General features: G+C 41.3%; 3 protein-coding genes across 4 annotated transcripts; all 3 read left to right on the top strand.

The window, feature by feature from the left end:
* Positions 1-3924, top strand: LOC121197802 (synaptojanin 2 binding protein). The gene is made up of 4 exons (XM_041061583.1): positions 1-199; positions 785-921; positions 1068-1163; positions 1807-3924. The coding sequence occupies exons 1-4, from the start codon at positions 136-138 to the stop codon at positions 1948-1950; spliced, it is 441 nt and encodes a 146-aa protein (XP_040917517.1). The 5' UTR covers positions 1-135; the 3' UTR covers positions 1951-3924.
* Positions 3925-4684: 760 nt separating this feature from the next.
* Positions 4685-14076, top strand: LOC121197801 (deubiquitinase DESI2). Its single transcript, XM_041061582.1, has 5 exons — positions 4685-5813; positions 8913-8985; positions 10726-10819; positions 10918-11059; positions 11677-14076. The coding sequence occupies exons 1-5, from the start codon at positions 5775-5777 to the stop codon at positions 11920-11922; spliced, it is 594 nt and encodes a 197-aa protein (XP_040917516.1). The 5' UTR covers positions 4685-5774; the 3' UTR covers positions 11923-14076.
* A 626-nt stretch (positions 14077-14702) lies between these two features.
* srsf5a (serine and arginine rich splicing factor 5a) lies at positions 14703-21794 on the top strand. 2 transcript variants are annotated; one of them, XM_041061580.1, is made up of 8 exons: positions 14703-14825; positions 16064-16197; positions 16304-16374; positions 17394-17522; positions 18057-18126; positions 19662-19735; positions 19825-19929; positions 20379-21794. In XM_041061580.1, the coding sequence occupies exons 2-8, from the start codon at positions 16072-16074 to the stop codon at positions 20683-20685; spliced, it is 882 nt and encodes a 293-aa protein (XP_040917514.1). In that variant the 5' UTR covers positions 14703-14825; positions 16064-16071; the 3' UTR covers positions 20686-21794. The 2 variants fall into 2 exon arrangements, with proteins under 2 accessions (XP_040917514.1, XP_040917515.1); XM_041061581.1 differs by having other exon boundaries at positions 14709-14825; positions 16061-16197.
* Positions 21795-21961: the final 167 nt, after the last annotated feature.

The following is a 21961-nucleotide window of genomic DNA, read 5'->3' as shown; positions in this document are numbered from 1 at the left end:
CACAAACCACCGACTGCGTCGAAGGAAGCAAATCGAAACTCCTCAATGTGTTCACCTTCAGATAAATAGTTTGTCCCCCCCTCCCCTCCCCTGCCTCTTCTCTAAATTTTAATCGTGTTTGGTGTCTTGGCAAAAATGAATGGCTCTCTGCACCCCTCATCCGGCGTGGTGGACATAACACTGAAGCGAGGACCGGCAGGTAAGAAGACAACTTGACGGGAAGTTAGCAGGCAGGCTAGCTACGTAGCAGCAAAAATCAACGCTGTCAAGCTAAGTGTGCGTCCCTCCAGAAGCTAAAGGCTAATTTGCGAAGCAAAAATTAACAAAACCTGGTTCCGACGTGTCCTGTCGTGTACTGCAAACAAATAAGCTAGGTGGTGGAATCCAGCTGAACTCGTTTAATTAACGAAAAACACCTAAACGTTGCTTTGTGCACTTTGGCGCTGTTTTAAAATCTTTTGAAGTGACGGCCTGTCAGACTGTGACAGGATGTTTCTTCATGGAAGAGTTAAGAGGTTTTATTTAGCTTAAAGAGAGGCTAATGTCTGGTTTACACTTGGGATTTGTTATGTAACATTTATTGAACTGGCCTTTCGTCTGAGCAGCAGTATAGCGTTGGAGGTATTTCTCTTGCACTTTGATCCACTGAGATAAACGTGATGATTGGATCAGCAACTTCTGCCCTGATAAATAACAATGTGCTTTTTGCCAATTCAATTTTACCCAAAAATTTCTGTCTCATGCCAGTAATTGTTTTTGTTTGTCTTCTTTTTTTTATTTCTAGGCTTGGGCTTCAATATAGTTGGGGGTGTGGACCAGCAGTATGTTGTGAATGACAGTGGCATATATGTGTCCAAAATAAAAGAAGATGGAGCTGCAGCGTTGGATGGAAGACTCCAAGAGGGGGACAAGATCCTGGCGGTAATCAATGTTGTCTGTTATCCAGGAGTAGTAGGATGTAGAGGAGGATATTTTTAAATCTTGTGTGTGACATCTCTCATAATATTTCTGGGTGAAAGTACAAAAATAACTTTTTTTTGGTTTTGTTTTTGGGTCACATACCTTAGATCAATGGAATCAACCTGACGGATCGGACACATAAAGCTGTAGTGGAACTGTTCAGGACAGCAGGGGAGGATGTGGAGCTCCGCGTTCTGAAAAAGGTGGGAGGCTTGATGCTTTAAATGACCTCTTCCTATTATTCAAATGTTGGAGTGGTTTGTTGGTTTTTTGGGCTTTGTGTTTACTTTGTCAGCAGTTTGGAATGGAATAGAAAATTGTCTGTAGCTCAGCAAATCATAAAAGAAGAACAGGCACATTCTTCAAATAAAACAAACAAATCACAGTTTCACACACAGAAATGTTTCTGGTGGTGGTGGGGGGCTCTAATCCCTGAGATGAATCATGTCACTTGTTATCAGTTAACTCTGTCCAACTAAGGATTACCACAGGTAAAGTCAGGTCAACATCGAGTTCCACTGTATGTGCCTATGTAGCTTTTCTGAGCAGCAGTGCTCCACAGCAACATTTCCTCATAAAATTTATTCCACTGAACATCTGGCACTTGTTCACAGCTGCCACACAGTGAGAAAAGAGATAATGTTCTGCTGTCTGTAGAGTCTGTAGAACTTTAAAAGTAAGTTCTTTTAAAGTTGCAGCCCTAACTGAACATTTGTCCAGCGTCCTCATTCAGATTGTAACAGATAGCAGCCGGTGCAGTGAAACTAGTGCAGCTAGTCTCCACGGTAACATCAGCTCCAGTGGTATTTTAAGGTTTATTCTTGTTTTCGTATCTGTGTCTTGCAGAAGTCCTTTCACATGAACGGACCTTTGGGCTCTCAACCCGAAGACCAATCTTCTGTGTTTTCTCTGGGAATCCTGGCTGCTTTAGCGGGAGCTGCCATCCTCGTTTCACTCATTTACATGCGTCACAGTAGGAAAAGCTTTTAACTAAGTCAGTTACGTCTCTATGTTATTTTTAAGATCAAAAACTTTGCTAAAGGCCAAAGAAGCAAAAGAGGGAACAAAGTTGAAACCGTAGACTTTTTTTTTTTTTTTTGATTAGTAGGTGTTGGTGTCACTGATGAGTTTCTCCATGTTCATGTTTATTATGTGATTAATGGTAGCTTCTTGACACCCTTCCTATGCAAAAGGATGCTCTCTTATCACAGAGATTACTGCTAATATATAGTTTTGTGAGAGTAAGGAGATGAGAAAGGATGTACACCTGACATTCTTGCTGCTGGACTGAGCCCAGACAGAAACAAACGACTTCCCAAACACAGCAGTTGTATGCAGAAAACCTTTAAATCCAGACTCGCTCAAGCTTCAGGGTCCAATCACAAACTGAAGACAGACAGTGTTGTGTTCAGTGACTTGCGAGCCTGTACCTTCGTCAGTGAATGGCAGATCTGTCTGAGGGGCGACATGAGAGGAACTCATATCTGTACTTTCAGTTTCTCTGTGTTCACAGCTCATGTGACTGGGTTTGATTTTCATTTTGCTGTGTGCACGGAATCAGGGGAGGAGCGGTGCCCTGCTGTGCTGCTTAGACTGAGCTGGGGGTTGAAAAAGCCCACAGTTAATGTGATTAATTGTGTCTCGTAATGGACTTTCTGAGTGCCTTTTTTCTGTCTGTTCCAAGTAGCTGGTTCTGGTTGCTTCTTATCATTGATCAAAATGAAAATCAATCCACCACGTCCATTAATACCATTAAATTAAAGGATATATCTTGCAATTCTTTTTTTTTTTTTGTCAACAAATCCCGTAAAAAGCTCCAAACCAACAGCGACCTATTCCGTCTCTTAATAATTTCTAACTTTCTCAGACACAAGCCCACTTGTTCATGATGTAAATATATTAAAAGCAGGTCAAAATATATCGTTTCATTTTCAAAAACAGCTCAGTAATTTCCTAAAACAGCTGGGTACTGTAGGTTTTAGCAGACGTTACTAAAACAAGAGGAAATAGTGCATTTTTTTGGGAACTGCAGGACAGCGTATGTGTGATTAAATCAAAATAAATTATATGGTTCCCATGTTTATCTTAATGAAGGACCCTGTCGCCCAGTGCAATGGTGGGGCTCAGCAGTGGAGCTCTATGGCATAGAGACAAAAGATCAATCAAACAATACTTAGTTAAATTCATTGTTGGGATTTGTTGACAGTAAGAAAAATGTCGATTATTGCCAGACTCATCCTTTAAAGTATCGTTCAAAGTTACGCGCCAAGCAGTTTCCCTTTTAAGAGTTTATTATAAGATGTCATATGTTCACTCAGGGTGAACCATGAAATATATATCATATGGTGAGCAGCCCACTTCCTAATGTTGAGTCACAGCTGAAGACTCTCTGAGAGATGCTGCCGTGTTTGTGTCACAGCCATCTCAAAACATTCCCTTAATTCTGCGTCCGAGGCCAGTGCACGTAATCACATCGCGCCTTCTGCTGAATGATTTGTTTTGTGGGGTGAATATGGAAATTTGGAGTATGTTGAAACACAGGAAAAGAGTTGTTCTCTGGTGTGAAGGACTAAACAGCTTAATTTCGAAAAGCAGCTTGTGCCAGTTCCCTTTAAAGGAGAGTTTTCTTAGAGATTCGTTGCTGTCCACGACTTTAAATGTTCATTTTTTGCACTAGCCACAGTCATGGAGTTCCTCCAGTAACGGCCATAGCGCAGATGAGTTGAATGAATTGTGTGTGCTGGGTGTATTTGTCCAGATTTGTCGGTCTGCAGCGCATCTATCCTGTAATTGTCTCTGACTGAGTGTGGCTCTTTTTGTCTGTAAATACATTTCATGTCGCTCTGCTGATTGGGACTGTGAATATGTGCAGTATACCAGAGAAGTAGATCCGAAGCACTACTAAATTATGCAAATATTGTGTGTTTGACATCCAAGCACCCATTAAAATTCATGTTGAATTCACCTGGTTTTGGCCTGTTTTTCATTTAGTCAATTCATTGAATAAAATAGGTATTTATTAATTAGAATGAGAAGATATTACACTACATCAAAATTATAATATTATATTACATCAAAATTATGAGACAGTGAGTATGTTCTCATAATGTTCACAGTGAGTGGAAATGTTGATTTTGTATTTCATACTTTTGACTCAGTAAACAAAAAGCTTAACAGTTGTTAATTTATTAATCTATTCATTTGTTGGACAAAAGGCCCAAATCTGTCAAGTTAGCAGACGACAGGCACAACACCGGAAACTGTCAGTTTGGACAGTTACCTTCAAAATAAAAGTGCACACTGTTGCATGAGTTTTTAAAAAAAAAAATTTTTTTTTTCGGAATACACTTAATCATGGCCATATGTATGTTATTATTTATTATCGGCATAATAAACGACTGATATATAAGCGAACGACTAAAATCATTTTAGCTAATTTGATATCACAAAACAAAATCAATACCTGTTGTATTATTTCACTATATCGCTTTTAATCGTTTTCAGTAAAAAAAAAAAGGATTTTCACAGACAAACCAATGCTTTTGGACACCAATGGATTTAATTTTTTTAATAAATAAGTAATAAATAAGTTTTTTGTTTTTTTGGGTTGTTTGTTTGTTTTTGTTTTTTTTCAACCAATGCGTCGCAGCGGTGTTTAACGGTCGCGCGGAGGTGAAGATGAAGCATATTTCAACATGGAGGCTGTTCGACGGGAACAGTTAAAAGTGGCGTGTCTTTTGTGAGTGAATGTGCTCCGGTACACCCACCAGCAGCTCTGCCTCACATCAGCTGTCGGAGGATGTTGCCTCGGAGGCAGATATGATGTAATCCAACGCTTCTCAGCCCCGTCCAGTCCGGAGAGGGAGCCAGAAACAGAGCCAGAGCCAGGGCTGGAGAACTAATCCGCCACACGGAAGGTCCGCGGCCGCCTCGGTACTTTCTGAAATACGCTTGGAAAAAGAAAAAAAAAGATACTCGTCGAGCTAAGGTTTGGGCAAACGATTCGGTGTCGGTGGAGGAGTCATGTCGCGGAGGTTTGTGCCGACCAGCCTCCCCTCCCGACGACGAAGAGGATGCTGGATGCGGGCCAGCAGTAGCAGCAGCGCCGGCCGGGGATGCTGCTGCTGGTGAGCCGGACTCCCCTGTCAGCTGTAATTAACCACCACGGCTCAGGAGTCCTCTCCCACCGCAGCTGAACCAACATCCTCTGCGTGAAAATGGCCTCGACGTCGGCCCGCCCTAGCTGTCCCCTTTTCGCCCATGATGACAGGAGGACGCCCGCTTCAGATTCAAACACTTGTGGGCCCCTTTGTGTCCCCCATGGATCACATTATCGCCTCTGAGCCGTTAGTTTGAGCTGCTGCGGTTGCTTTTATTTCGCGAATACGCCTCCTGCCTGCACCGGTTCTCCCTGTCAAGCAGATATTTTTGGAGCCGGGTTATGGGCCGCGTCCAGTGCTGCACCCCGCTTCCCCCCCGCAGGGGTCTGAGCTTCATGCTTTCCTGACCTTACTTCCGATAATGGGCTCTGTGACTCCTCGCTAAAAGCTTCAGTTGTCCGCTTGCTTTTTTTGGACATTTTCATTCCTGGCTTTACGCGCAGAGCTGTGTCCCATGCAGTAGTTGTTGCCCTCCGGACGGGGAAGTGAACAGCCTTCTTCACCCCCCCCCCCCCCCCCCCCCAGCTGAAGCCTGCCCGCTGCCGCTGCTGCTGTCCACCGTGTGGCCCTGTGACTTCAGCGGGGTGTGGAGGTGCCGACGACCTTAAAACGTGGAGGGTGGGGACGTTTGCCTTTCCAGCTCAGGTTTAAACCATGGCCAATGAACCTGTCATCCTTAACGTGTATGATATGGTAAGTGTCCGTCTCAACCAAACTGCACTCACTTCCTGCCCAGTTTTAGGTGAATGTTTTCTGTTTCTTACTGGGAATATTTGTCACCAGGCACCAACGTGGGAAGTGGATGCACCAGTAGAAATAGCAGGCCCGCCACACACCTGTTTCACTTGTGCACTTCACAGCTATTGTGATGTTGCAGAGACCACAGCTGGACTCAGATATGACACGGAAAATGGGCAGCAAAATCAGTTTAAAGCAATCCACACTTAAATCATTTCCATGTTGATGTGTCTAATTTAATACCATCCATGTGGTCTTCCAAGAAGTGTTAAATTAAAATTATTTTCTGTGGAATTTGGTGAGCAGTCACACCCATGTTCAAAGATTTACTGCAATACTTGTTGAAGAAGAGGCTGGGTGGTATGTATGCTGTAGCTACACAGAGTGTACGTGGCCTTAGCTGGTTCGCTGCAGACATGCATTGTAGTCACATCCTACTCTATCTACTAACTCAGCCATTATTAAGCTGTGTCTCCTCTGTGTTTGGCTTGTGGAAAAAAAGTAAAATCATCCAGTGAAATTTGGACACGAAAAGATAAAATAGGGAAGAAAGAAAGTACACAAGAAAATTCAGTTTCATGTTCCAAACTCAGGCCTGTGAAACAAGAGCTGCCTCAACCCTCTGACCTCTGTCACTGTGCCCTCCGCTCACATGATGCACACACACAAACACACGTTTTCACACTCATAAACATGCTCAGCTAAACCCACACACATCAGCAGAGGACAAGGGTCCTCATTCAGACATGTGCCCACTGCCTGGTCTTCACACACTGTACTGCTGAACGGCGTCCTGTGTGAATATTATGCAACATGTTGCTGTAAAAGCGCAGAATTACTCCATCTTACATTTGAACATTTCTGATTTTGTGTTGTGTATCTCTGCTGGGAACACTTTCATTCAGCTCGCCTTGTTTTGCATTTTAGAAGCAGACACACAATATCTTGTTTGTAACACACTAAAATGTAGTTTAAGGACAAGTTGTGAACCAATAAAACTAATAAGTGTAAATACATTTAGCGGCCATAGCAGAAAATAGTCTACCATAAACAGCACAAAAAAGTAGGCTTGATTTGTTGTTGTTATAGTTTTTGATAAAAACATGAATAAACAGGTAAAATGTTCTTATATGTGCTTTAAGCTCCATTACGGTGTGTTATAAATCATTTATTAATTATGGGTTCACTGCTTATAAATGCTAAAATGTTGGGTTGCACTTAAAATAAAGTTAAAATAAAATAAAGAGAGTGCTTGTTTGACGATGTGGCACAGCTCTTACAGACTGGTGACGAAGCTGATTTCTCCAAATACTTGAGGTTGTTCCAACAAGTGTTGTCATTCTCTACATTTCAAGACCTGCTCCATGTATTTTTGAGAAATTGTACAGCTATAAAACAAGAGCACGATGCATGTTGCCGATAACGTGACTGTGATTTTAAGAATACTCACACACATAAATGTTTGATCACTCACTAAAACTCAAAGCCAGGTGCAGTTCTGGGTTCTCAGCTCTTTCCTGATATCTTCAAGCCGTTTCACACACGAGGAGGACCTTAGTTGGGCCAGAAGTGTCAGCTGCTCGAACAGCTGCTTGATTTCCGGTGTGGCTCTGCAGTGCCGGGGACCGGACAGGTGATGCAGCGGCTGTTGACGAGGGAGAAAGCCGTCGTGAGGGCAGTGACAGTCAGAGCAGAGAGTTTAAACACGAGAATGCAAGAAGCCAGTGGTGAAAGTGAATGATGTAAGGAGGGATGATGACGAGTCGATCACCTTCAGTGTGTAATCCGTGTGACTGGTAGATGGGTGTAGTGGCGTGTGCTGTATCTGCATAGCCAGGAGATTGTAGGGGGAGACTGCATGGATCGTTGCAGCAGCGTTGGCATCCAACATGATTTCACAAAAGCAAGACAGTGAAGGTGCATCATCAGAGGAGGACAACTCATATCTGTGACTCTGAAAGCTTCGCTAATGTTGCCAGGACTGATTTGTTAGGGAAATGTCAGATCGTTTTATTAGGAGGCTTGTCACAGTCTCATTTCACTCAGGTGGAAGACTTTGTCCTTGTGGATGGTTTCCTTCCAGGAAGCTGAGAGGGTTGCTTTGGTTAAAAGATTCCCATCCATCCCTGGTGTGAAATGGCAAAAGCTAGACAGCCAATAGGGTAGAGGTCACGGCAGAAACATGAGAAGACTCTGTTGACATAAAGCAAAGTGGTGGAAATGCTTTTATTGTATCACTGTGAGCCCGGAAATGTGTTCTATTATTAATAGGGGACAGCTGGGGCAGCGTGGAGAGCTCTTAGCATGTTTCCTCACGGGCGTCCGAGGGTATGGGCGTGTCAGTGGGCGTGGGGTGGGGGAGCTGTGGTCCTGCCATGAATAATCTACTGATTGTCTGCAGTGAGCAAGAACACGCCAGGTTTGATGGCCGGGATTGTCTTGTGTGTGAATCTTCCTCCCACAATCTGAAAATTTGCAATTTGCAAATTTGCGAATTACAAATTTAAAACCTTTATTTAACCATGAAAGCCTGCAAAGATAGGCTTGATAGGCAGTAATGACAGTTTAACCACATTAAACAATATCTGTTGTATTGCAAACCAGTGCCACAGATGCAGTTCTTAAAGGAATAGTTCAACAATTTTGGGGCTAGAGAGCCAGGTTAGCTGTTTCCACCTCTTTCCAGTCCTTATCAAAGCTAAGTGGAGGATCAGGCTAAAGCTTCATATTTAGCTTACAGATATGAGAGTGGTATTGATGTTCTCTCTCTTGGCAAGAGAAATAATAAATGTCAAACAATTCCCATAGCAAAAAAACGTTGATTAATCATCGGTGTAAGTAACTTGGATCAGCAGTATTGTGTAAAGTCAGGCGAGCTTTTCTTCTCTGAAGTATAATTTAGCAATCAAGTATTAAACTGTATTCTCTGCAGAGCTGCTGCAGTTTTTCCTGCCTGATACAACTCTATATTTTCTAAAAAAAAACAAAAAACTCTTGATATAGATCCTGAATGCCTCACTCCGCCCAACCCCCTTCTCTCCCTTTTCTCTGCAGTACTGGATAAACGAATACACTTCCAATCTGGGTATTGGAGTCTTCCACTCAGGCATTGAGATTTATGGCCGAGGTAAGATGAGTATTCTTTTGTGTTTGTGAAATGCCGTCACAGTTTGTCTTTCCAGAACAACACCAGACCAGACCAGACCTCGGATCTGTGCATCGTGAAATTCTGTGTGAGGCTGATTTCACAGACACAGATGAAGTTTGGCTATAAAAATGGAATATGGAGTTGTGCTCCCAATAACATGACCCCATTTCTCTGGGTTGAGTCACCGCTGACTCACTGTGTGTGTGATTGTGTGTGTGAGTTTGTGTTTTTAAAAAAAGGAGACAGGCAGAAACCAGCGTGAAACTAGATCTCTGGGATTTCCACTTTGCCCTTGCAACCAGAAGTATTGGCTCTGCACACAGAGAAATATGATGGAAGTGAAAACACAGTCTTTATTGGAGCAGGAAGTCACTCATTTTAATGGATCTTCAGCATGATACCCTGAGCTTGCAGCATATTTTTGCATAATGATGGCATGAATTTAATATACTGTCACTATCAGGTGAAAATCTCAGACTCCCGTCATCCTAGTGTTGATGACTAAAACTGCAAAATATGGCATTAAATCAATCTAAGTTACATTTATTGAATCTTGCTGCACATAGTCCATCTGGACAGAGTGTTTGTAATGTCGACACCCAGCACCACAGCTTTTTAGGTTATGAGAAAGTGTGATATTTTAAATATGGATACTATCAAAAGAGTCTAGTATTTTTGTTGTTTTGAATAATGACCGGGCATCTTAAGAGCTTTCATGAATCCATGAGTTTGCAAAAATGTCGCAAACCACAGACAATGGGGGCAATATAACTAAGTGCATTTACTCCCATCCTGTACTTAAGAACAGTTTTGATTCTCTTGTACTTTGTACCGTTACTCCACAAAGACAAATACTGACAAATACTTTTACCCTGGTATGTTCATTTGGTAGCTTATATTTACTAGTTAACTTGCAGATTTTGTATTTATGTACCAAACATATTATAGTTTTCTGAAATATGATGCGTCGTTGTAGATTAGAATACCTACCAGCATATAGAGTAGTTGCATATTAGCTGCATATGACAAGCTTCAACATTAAAATGTCATTTACATGTTTGTGCATCCAGTAATATATAAAACAATATAACTCTGTCGTTGTGCTGTATAATGAGTACTAACACTTGATACTGAAAGTGCATTTTGTTCATAATACTAATAAGTAAAGGATGTTTCAACTGACAGTGAAACAACACAAGTATAATGTTTCCATCAGTGGTGGAGGAAGTAAAAATGGCAGCACTGCAACATAAAATCACTCCATTAGAAATAAAAATCCTGCAATGAAAATATCTGATCTCCAAAAGTGTTATTTGTAAAAAGTACCAAAGTACTCAGGATGCAGAAAAATGCCTGTGTGTGTGTTATGCTATTATATTATTACACATTATCGTATTGGATTATTATTATTTATGCAGTAATGTGTAAATATTATTTTAACTACTTTGTATAGTTCTTGGTGGTTTAATCTGTAACAGCACGTAATATTTTATAAGCTCATCATTTGCTTTGTAGCAGATTTGAGGAGTCTGGTGTTCTTCATCGCTGTTTACCATCATCATCGCTGTAAATACAGAGCTCGGAGGCCTGTAATTAGCCAGGCCTAATGATTTAAATGCAGTGTGAGACTGTGATTAATTGCTTGCGTCTGTGTAATTACAGCTGTTTAGTGCTTTCATTTGGGGAGTCGACCTATGTTTTGCATCTCTGTCCACACAGAATTTGCATACGGGGGCCATCCGTACCCTTTCAGTGGCATCTTTGAAATCAACCCCGGCAATGCTGCTGAACTGGGAGAGACATTCAAATTCAAGTGAGCGTGCTCTGCTTTAGCATAGAATGTGTAGTGGTGTTGTCAGCGTTAATGGTGGAGATAAGTGTGCTGTCATGTCCTTTCCTGCTTTTAAACAGGGAGGCCATTGTTTTGGGCACCACAGACTTCACAGAGGAGGACATGGATAAAATCATGGAGGAGCTCGGTAAAGAGTTCAGAGGGAACGCCTACCATCTGATGCACAAAAACTGCAACCACTTCTCCTCCTCGCTGTCTGAGGTCAGTCTATATATACTATAGTTTACACTGAAACACACTTAAAATGGCATTCCACCAATTTTACACATGAAGGTCAGTATAGTTGTCACGATGAGTCCTATTCAACCTGTGAAAACAGTTGTATAACATCTTCTGTGTGTCTGAAAAGGGCTTTTTAAAATCAGTAAAAGCTTCAACACTACAAGTTTTGAACCAGCTGTGTAGCACTACTTTGTTCCACACTGAAATATCTCAACTATCTGATGAAGTGTGATGAAGTGTTGTACAGATGTTCATGTTCCCTGGAGGATGAATTCTAATGACTTTTGTGGTCCCCTGATTTGTCGTCTTGCGCTCCATGAGGTTAACGTTGAGTAAAATGTCTCAAAAACTATTCAAGGGATTGCAAGTTTGCTACAGACATCCATGTTTCCATGAGGATGAACTGTATTAGTTTTGGTGATTCTCAGACCTTTCATCTAGCACCACCACCAGCAGGTCACACTTTAACTTTGGCCAGAACTTTGGTTTATAACAATCCCATTCCCAGCGTCAGATCCACTTCCTTGGTCTTAGAGAGGACTCCAACATCAGCAGAGACAACATGCTAAACATTACATCTTTTGCCTTTTTTTCAGCTGCTGTGTGGACGGGAAATCCCTCGCTGGGTGAACAGACTGGCGTACTTCAGCTCCTGCATCCCCTTCCTGCAGAGCTGCCTACCCAAGGAGTGGCTGACGCCGGCCGCCCTGCAGAGCCACATCAGCCTCGGCCTCCACAAGGAGGAGCAGAACGAGTCCAGCGACGAGGATCCTTCGTCCCCATCCGGCGCTGCTGCCACCGGCTCGGGCTCCTCCCACAGCTGTCGCCACACGAGGGTGTGAACTGCCCCCACACACACACTGACCTCTGGACCTTCCTGCCACCGCTGCTAGTGGCTCAAGTGGCATTAGTAGGCTTGAACAACCACCTGACCTCATACTGTTTGTCCTCTGAATAAAGAGGCAGGAAAAGAAGAGTCTCCTCTTCATGAAGAGAGCTGCAGCCAGAGACTTCAGACCTACAGCACAGAGACCCTGCCTGTCCTTTCTACACCTGACAGGATGACAGAGGCAGACTTTAACCCGAACCCTGAGCACTGAAGCGTGGCTCAGACTTCGACAACAACCACTTGTAGATCTGAAGTTTGTAGTACGTTATTATCAGTCTTTTCCATGGACTTTTAAACCTTTGTCAGCCTTGTTCCCTGCCCTGCCTTCAGAGCTGCTTTTGTAGAATAACTAGTTATAGACACCTGAGACTCCTGACATTACCAGGAAACTGCTAATCTGCTCAGTTTCAGCAAGTTCTCGTTCAATAACCTCTATGTGGCCTTCAGTTGATATTGTTGACTCTGCTTTCTTTGTGTGGAGCTTTGGTAGTTTACTTTGGCCATTTTAGTAGGTTAGTGGGTTAAAGAGGATTTGACTGCTTGAGATCGAATGTTGCATGTTGAAAGAATTTGATAAAACATCAAACTAAACTGGGACACCACACTTCTGATCTTATCATCAAAAACTTATTTTCCTTTTCCTTTTGTAAAAGAAACAATGTAAACTGGGATTTGTCTCAAACGGTGAACCAGCCGCCAGCGTAACAAGTGCACCGACAGTTGTAAACAATCAAGGGCAAATACTGTTCAGTTTAAATAGCTGCTGTTCATACAGCCTCGGGCAGCCCAGTCACTATCTGTGGACCTCTCAGAGACACAAACACAAAGAAAGTCAAGCTGCTACACTGACTATTATTGACTTTGTGACCCAGTACACTTTTTGTCTACGCTTTTATATCCAAATGGTATTTATATTATAAAGGTGCGATAAGTTTCACCCAGAGATTGTCCCTGGGTGATACTGGTCTAATCTTTTTTTCTTTCACCATTAAACTGTTAAAGACTGAGCTGCCATGAGTAAGAAAAGCAGACAATTCAGTGTTCCCCTTTAAATTACAGTAATGCTTAAGGGAATAGTTCAGCATTTTTCAAAGTACGTTTATTCAGTTTGTTGCAGAGAGTTAGATGAGAAGATCGATGACAACCTCACATCTGTACAGTAGATATTAAGCGAGCAGCCAGTTAGCTTAGCTTAGCATAAAAACTGGAAACAGGGACAAACTGCAAAGCCTGGCTTTGTCCAAAGGTAAGAAAATCTGCCTACCAGCACCTGTAAAGATCAAATCAAATCAATCTTCTCCTCTAACGAACAAGAAGGATGCCAAGCTATTTCTTTAAGACCATATTTTTATGTTTGGTTTATTTCAGCTGTGAACTGAACTGTGACATGTTTACAGATACAAAGCTTTTTTATGAAATTACTCAAAATGGTCAGAGGTTTGGTTTGTTGAAGTGAGAAGATCAGATTATCATAAAGGGAAAATATATGATGTCATGAAGTTATTTGTAATCATTGTGGATTAGTCAGTAAACAACCCCATAAACGAGTATTTCCCCCCGATATTGATGATATTGGTGATTATAATGATCTAATGATGTTGACAAACATCAGCTTCTTGTAGTTTTACTCATTTCAACTCATGTTGCTTGCTTTTCTTAATGTAAACATTCAGTAAACAAGGCCACATGTGATTTGAACCCCCCCTGTAGTGTGTTCATGGACAGCTACCCTCTCTCAGGAAGGAAGTCACACGACTTGTATTAGTGACAGTTATCTCATTCCTGCTGAACACCTTGATAAATGGGGCTTAAAGTGCAAATTAATCTTTTGACGTCTTCTTCGTGTTCTTAAATAAGCTATATCCTTCTTTATTTTTGGTGTAGTCCGACATTTCACCGAGTGTATTGTGTTCAGATTCTTTGGTATATTTTGAGTCGACGGGGGCTGTACAGTGATCAGTATTCCATGCTCAAAAGTCTTTGGCACTTTCTACAGAGCAGACCAGACAGGTATTTTTTTCTATTGTACTGTGTCAACCTTAACCTTGTATTTCCTTTTCCTAACCCAAGAAAATTTCAAGAATGATGATATAGCACTAGAATAAAGAGATGGATAACCAAGAAATGTTTTGCTTCTTTTGTTTTAGTCTAAAATATGGTGGTGGCGGACCATAGGATGGTATGTTCTGTAAGAAGAAATACATTTTGCCATACCATGTAATTCAAAGTTAACATCTCTGGGCGTATGAGGTTATCATGAGCAATGTTGAAAAACAATGAGTATGACTACTTTATGGCAGCATTTGAGTTTTTTGTGAAAGACACAAAGTAGTGTTATGTAAAGGAAGGTCGTGTGTTATCCGATATATCAAATAGAAAACTCTACTTAATATAAAGCACCTTGTTTTCAGGTAGTACTTTTTTATTTGGCGACAATACCTTCTTTTATACGGTCTATGGACAATACAGACCACCTCAGTCTGACCTGGGTTGCCAAATTCGTGTCGTATCCTCCATTCGATGAAACCCCACTCGTTTTTTTTTTCTCAATTACAAAAAAAGTATTTTAGTGTATTTAAACTGGAGAAGCTTCGCCTTATTCCACTGTGATTAATTAGTACAGCTGGTGCAATATTTGTCGGGACCTTTTATCGTCCTGTTCGGACGATAAAAGGGTTAAGTCGCCAACATTAGTTAATGAGCAACTGGCAACCTGACGGCAGCAGCGTTTCCTGTTCACTTGCTCTTTGGACTCGTTCGCCATTTTGACACAGTCGACTGGGCGCCAGCGTGAAAGTTGCAGCAAACAAGCAGCGTAAACAGCAGCACCGGAGACTGTTTGAGAAGAAAATTAAGGTGAGAATCCGACTTATTCGGTGTTAAATAATCGTGTTATTTTGACGGTTTTAAATAGCTAACCGCCGGTTTCGTTTTATTCCGCACGGCGATCGTTGTCTTCGTAGCTAACGGTGGGTAACTGAAACAGACCTCGAGGCGAGCTACTGCCGCTACCGAGGCAGCAGGCTAACGCTGCTTTTAGCCGTAGTAAATAAAAGCCTACTTTATCCTAATATTAAACAGAAAAATGGGATTGTATTTAGGCAGATGTTCAATTTTCGTCTCTTGTATGTTTTTTTTCTTTTCAATGATGCGTGAAATTGAGAGAAATTTGTCACAGTGTGTCCTCAGGCTAAAATGAGGCCTGAGCAATGACTGATGTGCAGTCGTAGAGAGGGTAGTCAGATCCATTACTGAAGTAAAAATATTAATACCACATTCTAGAAATACTCCATTATAAGTAAAACCCCTTTATCGAGTAAGTGTAAGTATAATCAGAATAATTTACTGTGGCTTCAGCTAACGGTTATTATCATTTATCGATGAATTTTATTGTGAACAACGTGCCAGGAAAATGACCTCCACAAATTGTTTTCTCTCAGTTAACAAATTGTTTTGTTCGACCAATGGTCATAAAATTCTAAATTATTAAAAAAATACATTTAAAATATAAAATGAAACTATAGGACAACCAGCAAATCTTTTAGAAGCTAGAATCATGAATTAGTTAAAAAATACCACAAATATTTATTGGAAAGTAGCTCCCACTCAATTTGCTGTTTATCAGCTTATTAGTTAATCATTAATTGTTTCAGTAATGTAGTGGAGTAGAAGTAGAAAGCTGCGTGAAAAGAAAATGTTTGGGTAAAGTACAAGTACCTCAAATTTTTACTAGTTTCACTTTGTGAGATCTTTTGTGAAACCGGATTGTGTTTGAAAGTAAAGGACTGAACTGAAACTGGTTTGACCAGAACTGGATTACCATTAGGCTTTGATCCTGTTCAGGGTCGACCAGTTTCACTGTAGCCCACGGTCTTTGCTCCAGGCTTTAATGTGACACTATTCAGATGCTTATTCGCAAGTAGAGAGTTTATTTCTGATCTGTAATATATTGGTTACTTATTAATCTTGGAATGTGAGTCTGCATACTGTGATGTGTTTAAAATGAACTGTTGGTAAAGTTAAGTCAGGATACCATCAAATATTAAGCTGTCTGTTAAATGTTGACCAAATGTTGTCTTTTCCCATTTCAGCAGATATCGATATGAGTGGCTGTCGTGTCTTCATCGGCCGTTTGAGCCCACATGCCAGAGAAAGAGACGTGGAGAAGTTTTTCAAGGGATATGGACGAATTCGGGAGATCAACCTGAAGAATGGATTTGGCTTTGTGGTTAGTGTCGCAGACCACTTTGTGAGAATTATGATCTCCAATCCTGCCCTTTTAAAAAAAAATCTTTTTGCCTCTACAATTACCGCTTCGTTTCTGTCTTTTTCAGGAATTCGATGACCACAGAGATGCAGACGACGCTGTGTACGAGTTGAACGGCAAAGAGTTGTGCAGTGAAAGGTAACGATCTAATCTTGGGTGGTTTCTTTGTGTTCTGAGCCCAGTACTCTGCTGTATTCACACACACTAAATGGCAGGTTTGTATCCAAAGAGAGGTGCAGCATTTGAGTACCATCGCACCAGGGTTAGCTGATGCTGATGTTCACCATCCTCCAGTACACCCACCAGTGGTTATCACTGTGATAGAGACTGAGTTAGAATTGGTTGCTGGCTGTAAAATTTTGGTTACTTCTTGAGCATTTACACTAGCTTTGGTGTAGCTGTTAACTTTGTTTTTTTAAAGAACTTGAAAGCTGCGTCTGTTCCCACCATGACTCACAAGCTTCCTCATCTTGCAAGGACAGAATTAAATTAAAGGAACAGATTTGAAGTCACAGTGAGCGTGTTTTTTTTTTTTTTTTTTAGCACTGTATTCCTACACTGTATTGTGTAGGAGTCTAATAGTTTGCAGTATATGCTGATCAGAATTGGATTTGCTGCAGAGATGCTGAAAAATACCAGTGTAGTCACTGTTCACTGTTTGAATGTCACTTCTATAGAAAATAAATCCCTTAATTGAAATAAATAGACAGATAAATTGATAATGAAAAGCATAATTAGCTGCAGCTTTAATCAGCGACTGAATCTGTGGGTCAGCTGACGGTTTGTTGGAGCTGTTTTATCCAGACAGATTTTTAGTCAGATGCAGAGCCTTCAGCTGTGAACCTGTCCACTTTTCAGAAAAATCGTAATAGCATAATAGCAGGCCTGACAGCTGCTTCATTATTCACTGTCAGTTCTTCTAGGACATTTTTCTGCAGTCACTACAGACTTTCTGTTTCCTATAAAACAGAGAATATCATCCAGTAAATACGTTTTTACAGTTTCTTTTATAGTGAATAGTGAATTATAAATCTTATAATGTTTTTTTTTTAACAAATAACAACCTACATTTCCATCTTAGACATATTGGTAACATTTTATTTGTTACTCATCTTATTAATATGTTATCTAAAGAATTTCTCGCTCTCTGTTTTCAGGGTCACCATCGAGCACGCTCGCTCCAGAAGAGGAAGAGGTGGTGGACCTGGAATGGGACGTTTCGGCGGTGGTGGCGGCGGCGGCGGCGGCGGCAGCAGCTACCGCCCATCTCGCAGCAGTGGATCCAGGTACATTGGTCTTTAAATAGTAACTAGTTAGGTGAAAGATTCTGTCTGATATAAAACTGTCACACTAAAAGTGTGTTCATTTGTTGCTTTATCAAGTGTGTGAGCATGGATAATCTGCAAATGAAACTAGAGACACGGTTATGCAGCCAAATAAAGCAGTAGGCAAAATACATTAATGAGAAAGCAAACAATGAAATGTGCAAAAATGTTTGTCTTCAGAACAAAGACTGACAAAAATCTAGTTTATAGCAGAAAATGAATGTAGAAAAAAATGTTATGTTAAAAGGTTTATGTTAAAATTTTAAGCAGGACAAGCTGAGATGAAGTCAAAGCCGGTGGAAAATGAAAACCTGTTGTTTCACCTCTGAATCATGTTCAAATATTGACACAGCTCTAAGGCTGGCAAAGTAAATACAGCAAAGACGAAGTGAAACTGTGAGAATAAATTCAGGTGAATGTGTTTAAACAGCTGTCCCCTCTTTTCACAAAAAATGTTGTATTAAAGGTTCTTGTTCACTTTCGTTACCTGTGCAGGTATGGCCCTCCTGTGCGGACTGACCACAGACTCATTGTAGAGAACCTCTCTTCACGGATTAGCTGGCAGGTAAGAGATTACTAAACTTTATTATCTGTATTGCAAAACAAGCTCTTTCAAATTGCATAGTCACCATGTAATGACATATTTTTGAAGCAGCATTCATTTGATCAGGCTGGGTCAGTTTGTTTGTAGTCAGATTACATGAAAGAGAAAATATGCACACCACAGTTAATTGGCTAGTTACAATAGAAAAGGTCCCAGGGTTTTATTTTATTGTTTTTTGTTTTGTTTTTTTCTTTCCCCCAAGTTTACCTCCATCTACATTTTTCCCCACACAAAAACATGTTACTGCTGCTCATGGGAATTTTAACCAAAAACATTTAACTGATTTTTAACAGCTGCTCTGATATGGTTTCCTTTACATCAGAGGTGAATGCACAGCCTCCATGGAGGTGACAGAAGTGTGCAGCGCCCTCTCCTGGTTGTTTTTTTCTGAATAGTGTCCATTTGGTGCCTCTCCTTACACGCAGTTGCCGCCGGTCTAAAGTCTTGGCTGGGCCCCGTAGCGGGTGAAAGCGGTCTAGCGCAGGATACGGTAGCCTTAGGAGGTCCGTAGCCACAGTCTGGAGGTTCTGTGGGCTGGCATCCCCGACTGCTGTAACCCCCCTCAAATCCACGGTCCCTACACTCTCCCATTTGGGTCTTTTTCTGTTGCTGATGGAGCTGGGGGGGGGTGTTGAGTCGGGCACACACCCCTCCCCCTACTTGCTCTCTGGTGGTTCCTTACTTGTGGAGGCCGGATGCTGAGTCAAGGCCGAGGTCGTTTCTCAAGGGCTTAACACTGCATTGGTTCCCATTTGCTATTTGGACAAGTGGCTCTATGCTAATATCTTCCTGGGTATGGAGCGGTAAGTAGCATAAAACTCATGTGATTGGGTTTGTTCAGGGTCGGGTGGGGTGTAGACATGGGGTGTAGAGTTACAGTCTCCAATGGGAAAGGGGGATGAGTTTAACTTTATACAACACGTTACCTCTTTTGAGCCAAATATTTTTTTAAATATGAATAAACACAAACTCCTGATCAGGTCAGGTGATTGTTCACTTACTTGTAGTGCTATTCTCATCCATCCCCTAATAAATACAGCTTCATCTCACATGCAGACACAAAATCCAGTATTGACTTATTTACAAAAATGCATTAAGTTTTAACCTCTGACACATAAAAACCCCTAACGGCTGCGTTACCTGTCAGGCGTCTTACTGTGGAGCTGAATTCGTTTTTTTTCCCTCATGAGCTAAAAGAAACCAAACACGAATTCATGGAGCCAATTATTGGGGACAGAGAATTTGTTTTTGAGAAAAGGCAACACTTGTCCAGTCTCACAAAGCATTTTCAGTCGCTCTCTTTGTTTACATGCCCTCCACTGAAATGGGAGCTTATGGGACAAAGTGACAAAAATCTTTAGTTAACCCATGTTTCTCTGTGTGTGTGCTGGTTAATTGCTGCCTACTAATTTCTCTCCCTCCAGGTCAGAGAAGGTTCTCACTGGCACCTTATGTTCTGTTCTGTGTTACTAATCTTTCATTATGCTTTGAAACAGGACCTGAAAGACCTGATGAGAAAAGCAGGTGAAGTTACCTTTGTGGACGCTCACAGACCCAACAAAAATGAAGGGTACGTTTTTTTTTTTCTGTTTGTCAAACTTCTCACTTGGTCTTTGTCCCCTGAGTTTGGTCCTAATCACGGTTTGTGTTTGAATGCAGGGTGGTCGAGTTTGCCTCTCGCAGTGATATGAAGAACGCCATCTCCAAGCTTGATGGGACAGAACTGAATGGGCGCAAGTTGAAGATCTATGAGGACAACAGAAGGTGATTTGTCTTTACTGTTTGACTTGTTTGAACTGCTGTTTGTGTGTTTGAACTTTCATAAGCCAAAGCAGGTGGAGAAAAGTCTGGCACAGGATACGATTAATGGTTTTTAAGGACCTTAAAAATCCTTTTTTTTTTCTTGCTGGAAATTAAATAGGATGCTGGAGCCAGAAATTAAGTTTCTCTAACCTGAAGTTAGCTGGGTGCTCCCCCCTGCTTCTAGTCTTTATGCTAAGCTAACTGCCTGCTGGCTTTATCTTTACATTTTAGCCCCAGCATGTGAGTGGTATTGATCCTCTCATCTAACTGTTAGCAAGAAAAAAGTATATTTGCCAAAATGTTGAGATTGAAGATTTGTCATTTATTGTTTTATTATTGTGTTAAACTGCATAATAACACAGGACACAGTGTTAATCATGGCCTCTTTGTCTCTCTCTCTCTCTTGACAGTCGCAGCAAGAGCCGCTCCCGTTCCCGCAGCTACTCTCGCTCAAAGAGTCGTTCCCGCAGCCGCAACCGCTCCAGGAGCCGCTCCAGGTCTGTCAGCCGCACCCCAGAGAAGAAGACATCAGGAGGGGGCAAGGGCACAGCCAGGTCCACGTCCAGATCCAAGTCTCGCTCCAAGTCCCGCTCTAGGTCTCGCTCACGTTCACCGGCTCCGGCTCAGAACAAACAGTCTCGCTCACGTTCGCGCTCTCGCTCTCGTTCCCGATCCCGCTCACGTTCACGCTCCGCCTCTGCAGACAGCAAGCACTGAGAACAGTACTCCTGTAGGCCGTAAAATAGACTGGTAGTTGTTCACCATAGGCCTGTGTGGTGACGTGCTTTTTTTGTTTTTTGTTTTTGTTTTTTATTTTTTAATGAAGGGGAGGGAATTGCCTTTTACATGGCTTCTTTTGAAATTAGATCTTCAGTTATTAATGTGCCCACTTCAGCTTTGATTTCTTTCTTGTTTTGTTTTGTTTTATTTTATTTTGATTTAGTTTGGAAGTGCTTCCACAGGAAAAATATTGTTTTCTTCATGATTACTTCATGTTACTTCATGATTCATACATTTCCCTCTTTTTAAAACCCCCTTCAAATGTTGATGAAATACTGAGTGACAGAAAACATGGTGATGGGGGGATGATCACAGTCCTGCAGTCTGTCGTAGCTGTCTGCCATGTCTTGAATCCATCCACTCCTCTGTGCTTTGCCTGAGTGTGTAAGGTGTTCCGTGGGAGTAGTTTCGATTCCCCAAACTGTTGACGACTATGTTTTTGTATGTAATGCAAGCTCCTGGCATTGCCGTGAAACTGTGATTCTGCTTTTGATGAGGCACCGTGAACAGGTGCCTCTACACATGTTGCATTCACTGCCCTGATATGTATGTGAACATAAAAATGCAAACATCTCAGTTTCAGCTTTCGCATGTAATAATATTGGAATCTGGCACTAATTTTGACTGTCTTTTTTTGTTTTAAACACTGCTGTATCGGGACCTCGTCTCGTGTTGGTGATTAATTTTCTTTGCTTTTATGTACTTTATCTCCTGCTTTGGCTTGTGTGGTGTCGTGGGTCTGAACACAAGTGTTTCCATTTCAGCAGGACGAAAGACATTTGTTGATTTGATACTAATAAAACTCACTGCATATTTTCATTTCTTTTTTAGTAATGTCCAGAAAAAAACAATTGCTTTTTTTTTTTTTTTAACATTTTGTGAATTCAGGTTAAGAGACTCATTTAAATGTACACGTCTCTGCAGTTTAATCAGATCTTTCACAAACTTAAATCCTGTCAGCCACAATTGTTTGCATCGTGTTGTGATTACAGCACAAATGTAACTAAACCCTAAGTTTCAGACACAAATAAAGTTTTTGATTTGTATTGTGTCAGTCTGAATGATGCTAATCAATATATGTGTGTGAAATGTTTAAATGATCTTACACGTATGCTACAAGACAAAAATCATTAGCTGTATTTAAGACGTTCAAACACTGGATAAAAAAATGACTTACAGGAGAAGAGCTTCTCTGGTTGTTCAACACAATCAG

This window comes from Toxotes jaculatrix, chromosome 17 (genome assembly GCF_017976425.1).
Source record: "Toxotes jaculatrix isolate fToxJac2 chromosome 17, fToxJac2.pri, whole genome shotgun sequence".
In the NCBI taxonomy this organism is placed as follows: domain Eukaryota; kingdom Metazoa; phylum Chordata; class Actinopteri; family Toxotidae; genus Toxotes; species Toxotes jaculatrix.
The sequence above is the reverse complement of the archived record's forward strand: the minus strand, read 5'-3'. Positions and strand labels throughout refer to the sequence as shown.

What these genes read in the sequence shown, in the direction of transcription:
- LOC121197802 (XM_041061583.1), top strand. Translation starts at nt 136, where the DNA reads ATGAATGGCTCTCTGCACCCCTCATCCGGCGTGGTGGACATAACACTG. An exon ending in AGGGGGACAAGATCCTGGCG is followed by an intron (nt 922 to 1,067) that starts GTAATCAATGTT and finishes CACATACCTTAG; the next exon opens with ATCAATGGAATCAACCTGAC. An exon ending in AGCTCCGCGTTCTGAAAAAG is followed by an intron (nt 1,164 to 1,806) that starts GTGGGAGGCTTG and finishes TGTGTCTTGCAG; the next exon opens with AAGTCCTTTCACATGAACGG.
- LOC121197801 (XM_041061582.1), top strand. Translation starts at nt 5,775, where the DNA reads ATGGCCAATGAACCTGTCATCCTTAACGTGTATGATATG. An exon ending in TCCTTAACGTGTATGATATG is followed by an intron (nt 5,814 to 8,912) that starts GTAAGTGTCCGT and finishes TTTTCTCTGCAG; the next exon opens with TACTGGATAAACGAATACAC. An exon ending in TCTCCTCCTCGCTGTCTGAG is followed by an intron (nt 11,060 to 11,676) that starts GTCAGTCTATAT and finishes CCTTTTTTTCAG; the next exon opens with CTGCTGTGTGGACGGGAAAT.
- srsf5a (XM_041061580.1), top strand. Translation starts at nt 16,072, where the DNA reads ATGAGTGGCTGTCGTGTCTTCATCGGCCGTTTGAGCCCACATGCCAGA. An exon ending in AGAATGGATTTGGCTTTGTG is followed by an intron (nt 16,198 to 16,303) that starts GTTAGTGTCGCA and finishes TGTCTTTTTCAG; the next exon opens with GAATTCGATGACCACAGAGA. An exon ending in ATCTATGAGGACAACAGAAG is followed by an intron (nt 19,930 to 20,378) that starts GTGATTTGTCTT and finishes CTCTCTTGACAG; the next exon opens with TCGCAGCAAGAGCCGCTCCC.